The sequence below is a fragment of the Lipophrys pholis genome (genome assembly GCF_963383615.2).
Source record: "Lipophrys pholis genome assembly, chromosome: 13".
Taxonomy (NCBI): Eukaryota; Metazoa; Chordata; class Actinopteri; order Blenniiformes; family Blenniidae; genus Lipophrys; species Lipophrys pholis.
The window spans coordinates 27416180-27424566 of record NC_137632.1 but is presented as its reverse complement, the minus strand read 5'-3'; the positions used below and the strand labels follow the sequence as shown (position 1 = coordinate 27424566).

The window sequence follows — 8387 nt, the reverse complement described above, 5'->3', positions numbered from 1 at the left end:
GACAGCACCGGGACGGAGTAACGACATGTTTTCTTCCTTTTTCATGAACGATTTCCCGCCGAGCTCAGCGTCTGACAACCATTTGGTGGATCGGCTGTCGTCTAATATCAATTTGGAGTTTTACTGAAACATGTTTCCATGTTGGTGTATTCCCATGAATAAATCTATATATTAAACGTTTAGTGCCAATGTTGGTTATTTTGGACTTTATTCTTTTAATTTCCAGACTAGAAGTCCCATTATTTGGGGGGTTGTTTGACCTGTCATGTGACATTTCTGTAGAATATTTTACGTCATACCACCTGGTCTGACATGCGTTTAGTCATTTTGGGGATGGCCTCTATTTCCGAGCCACGACTGCTTCCATATTCTCCTCTTTTCGGGGGATTTCCCTCCAAACACATAAATAACACAATGACGAGGGCTCACGCAATATTCACAGTCACAGTCACACGTTTTTGTAAAATCACATCAACTCACGTAAGTCGTTGGCTGCGATTTAACTCGTGTTTTCATCGAGCAACCTGCAGAGCAAACCTCATGTCGCGACTCAAATGGGTCAAATTCTCCTCCTCCTCCTGGTCTGGTCGCTCCAGAAACCTCCAGTATTCTAAGTTTCTCGCTCCTCCTTGATTTTCCTCATTTGAATATTGGATCATAGGAGCTGCATTCAGAATCTGCTGTGTCTGTGTGAGCTGGGCTGGCTCCGCCCACACATGCACATCTATGGAAGAGGAGGAAGTACTTCATCTCGTGGTGCCATGTGCCAGAGCAGAGCTGCCTAATTGTGGGAGGAGTCAAAGGGGATTGGCTAAACCCCCGATGACACTATATAGGGTTTGATTTCTGATTGGCTGGTTGGAGCAACACACTTTGTAAAACCTGAAACAAGCCAGGGAGACAGAGGACAAACTGTCTTCACTTCTAGGACGTCCGTCCAGGTATGCGGACCAGTAGTACTGCTGGAGAACCTTTAGGAAGTGAATTTGTCATAATATAAACCTTTAAACTTGATAAGTTTCCGTTGTGTGTTTTGCTGTGAACTTATAAGATTGTTAAATTTGCATGTAGGAGCCTTTAGATTGAGTGGACAAAAGAAATATTAAAGACTCTCTTTCTTTTAAACGTGCCCTTCCCTCTTTCAGCTTTTTCAAGAGACACAATGAGTAAATGAAGTATTACCTCCGTGTGAAAGGCGGTAAAAAAAAAAAAAAAAAAAAAAAAGCTAAAATGAAGTGTGGCACTTGAGCTCTGGCACATTTAAGAATTAACATCTGCTTGGTCATTCAGGTTGGTGAGTGCAGGCGGTGATTAATGCGTGCAGACATGCAGCGTTGATCCGGCAGTGTTCGACTCTAAATAAGCAGATCTGGGCTGCTGAATCATTCACCTCGGTGCCCCGAGGCCCTGATGGACTACCTCGTCTCTCTAATGTGGCTCCCAAGGTGAGAAAAATAAATGAGACATCGGACTGAGGACCTCTCCCACAATCAATCCCACCCCACCTCAGAGAATCACACGTGCTTTAAAAATCAGCATCACTCCACTTCTTCTTTTTCAAAATGTCCTTTTTTTTTTATTATTCATAATCATCACTAGAGGACAAACACAATAATCCCGAAGCCTCGACCCAGCCCTTTCCCTTTTTTATTCAACTTTTTTTTTTTTCCAAACAGCAAAAAGAACGAGAACAAGCAATACAAAATCCAATCCTAAGAAGAAAATCAACAGCTGCAAAGGAAAGGAAATCGGAAAAAGAAAAAGTACAAGACATCCAGGTCAAATGAATCCATCCCCATAGACTAAACTTTCTATGAGATTTGACATCTTAAAAATATATTTATGTACACACTCTGCTTGTATTGTACTGTACAAAATGTGGCAACACTTGACACATTCCCTGTAGACATGCAAACACCTTACTGACACTGGAAAGTTGTCCATCCTAGTACAGCTACTTTGTTTACTCCCAACGTGTACGCGGCGGGTTGTTTTGTTGAGACGACGCCGTTCCAAAGGAGACGTGATCTCGCGCCTTCGTCGAGACTCGCTCACTTCACCTGTGCTAAAAAATAAAATTAAATAAAAAAAAAGATGGAGAAGTTTTGCAGTGTGGCTTGAAACTGAAATGACTATCTATGGCCGACATCCACTTTTCAATGATCTTGATCCAAAACGTCTTCATGAGGGCTTCTAAACTGTCTCGAGGACCTGAGTTGACATCGGTTAAACAATGACGCTGCTAATGGAGGGCTACGACCGTCAGCAAGGAATATTACAGTGTGTCGAAGCTCATAAGGCATTGTACATGTCTACACAAGACCCCTGTACAACAAAGTGTGACCTCTAAAGACTGTGTCCACTTCAGGGTGGGTCGTGGTGGCGGCGGCAGCGGCGGCGGTGGAGCGGTTCGGCGGGAAATTGCACTTATTCGGGACCCGCTCAGATCGTGACTTGAACGTTTTGGCAGATGACTGGAGCGTTTTCCTTGTGCGACGACACAACGACCAGAAGGAGACGTGAGATCGAAGGTTGGTGGTCTGTGTTCGTTTTCTCCCCAAAGTGCTACCGCGACGGACATGGCAGGAGTGGAGAGACGGGGTGGGGGGTAGGGGGGGTGGAGGAGAGGGTGGGGGTGAAAAAAGAACCATGCACTTGGTTACGTGTAGATGAGTGCCTGCAAAAGACGGAGGCCGTCCTCTGTGTGCTTTGCCGAGAAAAATGGAACGTCCCGAAACGGAAATGACTTTATGCTGGAGGGCAAGTCCCCGCCTCCATGTCCCGGCAACGCGAGTGTCACTGTCGTGTCCTTCAATTGTGTCCTTAACGGGCGCACACACACACACACACACACACACACACACACACACACACACACACACACACACACACACACGCACACACACACACACACACACACACACACTGTAGGAGCATCGGCTCCATCCCGGTGTCCATATCTGGCGAAACACTTGGTCCAAAAGCAAAAGGCCTTGACGGATTTGAGCAGAATATTCTTCAAGCTCTGCCAAAGGTCTGATCCTGCACGCCTCCCGCCTACTCCTCCTCCTCCTCTTCCTCGTCGGGCAGCGGTAGAAACTCCTCCTTCAAACACTCCCTGTAGAAGCTGGCCAGTGTGGCGTAGAGGTGCTGGCGGCTCTGCTGGGACAGGAAGTGACCCTCGTCCGGGTAGATCTGGTGGAGAAGAGGCAGGTTTAACGACGGGCACTTTCAAATGATCGCAAACGTTTTTGATCAATAAAGTCACAGTTCCTTGTTTGGTATTTCCTTTTTAATTAGTACATTAGTTCCAAACCTGGTTGGTCTGTTGTCAGAGAACACTACAGTACACTAGCAGTACCTACTAGTATAACTACTGACAAAGAAAGAAACAAATAAATAAGAATATAAATGGGGTCTGAGAAAAAATGAAATCACAGTAGTCCAAGTCAAGAGGTTCGAGAAATGAGGCACTCTTTAAAAAAAATTAAAAAAATATAAAATAAAATAAAAATTCACCAAGATCGTTCCTGTCAAGTCGTTCTGGTTTTACCAAACTCATTCTCCCAGTATTTTTCTCTCTTCTCCTTCTGGAGCTGAAGAGAGAATGTCTTCTTTTCCACTTCGTCAGGACTTTCTCGCTTGTGACCAAAAAGATCTTCAGAAGATTTAAAAAAAAATTTTTCCACCTTTACAGAAGTCGCCGGGGATTATTATGTTTATTTTCTTAATTCTTAAACTTCACATCAACAACGAGTTACTTTGTTCAACTCTTTTTGATTGAAGTTACAGAACTACGGTGCAGAGGGAAACATTTCTGTTGTAAAACTTTTGGATTCATTAAGTCCAAATGATCTTTAATATCTTTTATATCCCAACATCCCTCGACTCTGACAAGCGACTATGTCTGTAAATGAAACAAGCATTCTCATTGGTCGAAACCGTTCCTTCTCAGCCAATCACTGACCCATGTGCTAAATCTTTGTGTAAGACACTTCATTCCCTGTTGTCAGCGAGGCAGCAGCAGAGCCTTTGGTTTCCATACGACGTGATGCTAATCTCACCTTATGTTTGATGACAGTAACAATCTGTCGGGCCTCATCAACCTCCACTTTGTTTCTACGGGTACAAATCTGTAAAAGTGTAAACTGCAATAAAACTACTATTTGCTTTAAGAGATTAAAGGTCAACACAGGAGGTCACCAACCAAAGTCTGGATCTGATAGATTTACTCTTTTTTCACCACCGTCAACCAGCCTCCACGTGTTTCTGCAGCACTGGTGCTTCCATCGTTTTGCACCATGGATAGAGAGAAGCTTTATTGTCATTGTGCAAGTACAACGAAATTCCGTTTGTTGCATCACTCATAGCAGCAGCAGCCTGTCACATTCACATTTAAATAAAAAAATAGTCTTTGGTAAGGTGCGGTATTGAAGTGCAAGTTCTTTTGGGGGGGGTCATGATCCCTGCAGCAGTCTCTTCACAGCCATGGGGAAGAAGCTATTCTTCAGTCTGTTGGTGCGAGCTCTCATGACTCTGATTCTTCCAGAGGGGAGGGTGGAGAACAGAATGTGTCCTGGATGGGCGGGGTCATTTCGGATCTCTGTGGCCCGTCGGAGGAGCCGGCTCGAGTAGATCTCCTCTAGGCGTGGTAATGGGGATCCAATGATCCACTGAGCAGTCTTGATGACCCGCTGGAGTTGTTTTTTTTCATTTGCAGTGCAGCTGGCGTACCACACCGTACAACCGTAGGTGAGAACACTCTCTATTGAGCAGTGATAAAAGTTTTTCAGCAGAGGTGGAGGGAGTTTGTTCCTCCTCAGCGTTCTCAGGAAAAAGAGTGATGGATGTGATACAGAGCGCACATTTGGTTTGTTTTAAATCATATTTTTCTACACACCTGCATCGAGTAGTTGGCTCCAACTTTCACCAGGTTCTTGACGAGCTCAGCAGTGTGCTGGAAGTGGATGTTGGCTGGAAGAAAGAATCAAAACCAACTCAGCAACATTCAGCCTGAATCTTAACTCAACAAAGAAGAAGAAGAAGAAGAAGAAGAAGAAGAAGAAGAAGAAGAAGAAGAAGAAGAAGAAGAAGAAGAAGAAGAAGAAGAAGAAGAAGAAGAAGAAGAAGAAGAAGAAGAAGAAGAAGAATCAGACTGTGTGAGGATAGAAATGCCTCAATAATCCCACATGCACCTTTCATCAGAAAACTATTCTCACACCGGAAAATCCCTGCATCGATTTAAATAACCCACTTTTATTTTTTTCTTTCTTCCTTTTATCTTTTGATTAAAAACCATTTGGCTCATTACCTTCCAGGATGGCATGCTTCCCTGTGCGTGGCGGCGATGCGCCGCAGATAGCACCTTTTCCATTTATTTGCTCTTACCGTCCGCCGTGCCGTGAACCAGCAGCAGCGTCTGCTCCCGGAGCGCCTGCACGTTCTGCAGCACGCTGGAAAACTGCGGGGAGAAGCACAAACCCAGGCCAGATAAGAAAACTGAAAGATCCGGTCAGAGGCGTTAAGGAATGCAATGAAGAAGGGAGGCGGGCGAGTCGGGATCCACCGAGTGGGACTGGGGTGGAATCCCTTCAGCATGCAGACTCTAATTCAGAGATTAACTCTCCACACTGGTGTCAATCCAGGGGCCACTTCCAGAACAATTACATCTTAAGTGGGCCGGACCGGTAAAATAATGCCATAATAACCTTTAACCTTAAGCTTTTTCTTTGCTGTGCCTCAGAATGCACACGATGAAAATGTCTAGATTTTCTGAAAACCAAACAATTACTCGTGAAAATGGCTAAAATCTCAACATGAAGCCATTTTAATTAAACGTTCTGGTGCTAAATACAATGAAATGTCTATAAAACTTCTCCTATCGCTGTTGCATGATGGCTGATTTAACAAACTCCCCCGGACAGCACGGCTGTGAGGATAGTTTCATAGCAACATGGTAGCATCAGTGATATCTCAGCTTGGGTCTCAGTGTTATGTTGTGTCCGATTATCCTAAAAAAAAACTATATTTAAATTTCTTTAAACAAGGTTCTTGCTGGTTTGGTGGGATTGAAGCTTTGTGCGGGCTGCTTTTGGCCCATGGACTTTATGTTTGACACCCCTGACTTAGTGAAATGAGCAAAGTAAAGAATTATAAAATTAAATGTCATGTTGCATTTCGTTATTCAACATCTAGTAAGTTCCTATAGTCTGGTAAATACGGTGTTTAAAAATGTTAAACATTAATCATCCTGTGTTCGTTAGAGGGTTTTGATTCAAAATAAATGTTTTTTGGCTTCTTTTTTTTTTTGTCCAATAAAAGTCAATTATATGGTTTTACTTTTTAGCCCGAACGCCATTTTTTTAACTAAAGTGAAAAATAAGAAATAATAAAAAAATTTTTTTAATCAATCTACACATTTTAATAGTCATAATTTGTCTACTAGGGGTTCCTATGTTTTTGCATTCACAAAGAAAGTAAAAAAAAAAAAAAAGACAGAAGTAAAAATGAAGAAAGAAAAACCACACAAACGATAAACGAGGTGGTTGGAAAACAGTTTTGTTCTTCTCCCCTCCCTCTTTCCACATTGGCGTCTGATATCTGCACATCAACAGGCCTGAGAGACTCCGGCAGGCTTTTTTGTGGCTTTTAGAAAACCTCCAGCATGTGATGTGACACACCGGCGTGCGCAGGTACCAAAGAGAGATTAGTGACAAAAACCCAACAGAGCACGAAAAAAACAACAACAGAAGAAAAGGCAAAGTGCCGCCGCTTCTGACTTTGATAGCGGAGGCAGACGTTGGGAAACCGCGGGAGCTTAACTGTAGGTGTGTCAGTGATGTTACGCTTTCTAAGATCAACGGCGAACAAGTGCAGGAGGCAGTAAACACACACCTGATATCTGCTGTCGTCCCGTAATGGCATGCCGAGGAATCGCTCGGAGAACGCTGACGCTGTGCAAATGAGAAGTGACACAGTCTTAACAGTGGGGAAAACAGAGCGTGCTTCAGAGGAGCTAAGTGCCCCGACAAAGTGGAGCCCCCGTCATCCTGACCAGGAGGAGGAGGAGGAGGAAGAGGAAGAGGAGGAGGAGGAGGAGGAGGAGGAAGAGGAGGAGGAGGAGGAGGAGGAGGAGGAGGAGGAGTCCTCTGTGTCATGTCACCATTTCACTGCTCCACTCTGCCACTAAAGCCACATTCACCTCACACTTAACACCTTTCTGACCCACGTAAACACAATCTTCACACACAAGTTATTAGAAAAGAAGGAAGAAGTCTGTCGACCCTTTAACACAACTATTAGAAAGGTTTAGGTCTTTATTGAAGACCTGAAGTCCAAACAATGAAACAAGAGGTGAGTCTGATGGAAAGTTTCACTGACATTTAAAAGAGATTTCTGAAGTCTTTACATTAATAATTATTGAATCGTATACGATGGAAAAGACTGAGGAAGTTGTAGCCCAGCCCTGAAGCCACTTCCAGTCCTGAAGCCACTTCCAGCCCTGAAGCCACTTCCAGTCCTGAAGCCACTTCCAGCCAGGAGCCACTTCCAGTCCTGAAGCCACTTCCAGCCCTGAAGCCACTTCCCGTCCTGAAGCCACTTCCAGCCCTGAAGCCACTTCCAGCCCTGAAGCCACTTCCCGTCCTGAAGCCACTTCCAGCCCTGAAGCCACTTCCAGTCCTGAAGCCACTTCCAGTCCTGAAGCCACTTCCAGCCCTGAAGCCACTTCCAGCCAGGAGCCACTTCCAGCCAGGAGCCACTTCCAGCCAGAAGCCACTTCCAGCCCTGAAGCCACTTCCAGCCCTGAAGCCACTTCCAGTCCTGAAGCCACTTCCTGCCAGGAGCCACTTCCAGTGGCGACAAGCATGTCGAGAGCTTTTCTAAACAGTCACTTCTTTGAATATATTAATTTAGTTATTGCCGCCAATGGAGGTTTAAAGCCTTCAAACAGTTTGTGTGATTTTTATTTAAATGCAGATCATCTTACTAAAGGGTTGACAAACCTTTTTCTGACTGAAAGTGTGACGTGTCGAAGGAGGTTAGAAAGGGTTTGCTCACTCACCGTACAGTTTCCAGTCCGTCACCGGCGACATGGCGCATGCACATTTCAACAGGCCGTCTGTCGACTTCAGCATCATCAATGCCAAATAGGCCCCGTAACCCTGAGGAAGCCGGCAAAGCAGACGTTTGTTCACCTCCAGACCACAGAATCCATCCATCACTGGACTCCTCCAGCAGAAACTCATGCAACACTCGTGTTTTTACGTGGTCCAGCCGGGCTCACCTTTCCAAACACCGCTATCCTCGTCCGATCAATGTACGGGAATTTGATCATGTATCTGCAACGGCACACACACACACACACACACACACACACACACACACAC

General features: G+C 44.7%; 1 protein-coding gene across 2 annotated transcripts in view; it reads right to left on the bottom strand.

The window, feature by feature from the left end:
- Positions 1–1558: 1558 nt before the first annotated feature.
- The window catches only part of dpp10 (dipeptidyl peptidase like 10), a 268040-nt gene continuing 261211 nt past the window's right edge, over positions 1559–8387 (bottom strand). For both annotated transcript variants that reach the window (XM_080478071.1, XM_080478072.1), the window contains exons 21-26: positions 8285–8339; positions 8063–8162; positions 6895–6953; positions 5389–5461; positions 4901–4974; positions 1559–3195 (exon numbers count right to left, since the gene is read on the bottom strand). In XM_080478071.1, the coding sequence (XP_080334197.1) occupies positions 3058–3195; positions 4901–4974; positions 5389–5461; positions 6895–6953; positions 8063–8162; positions 8285–8339 (499 nt within the window). In that variant the 3' untranslated portion in view covers positions 1559–3057. The remainder of the gene's footprint in view (positions 3196–4900; positions 4975–5388; positions 5462–6894; positions 6954–8062; positions 8163–8284; positions 8340–8387) is intronic.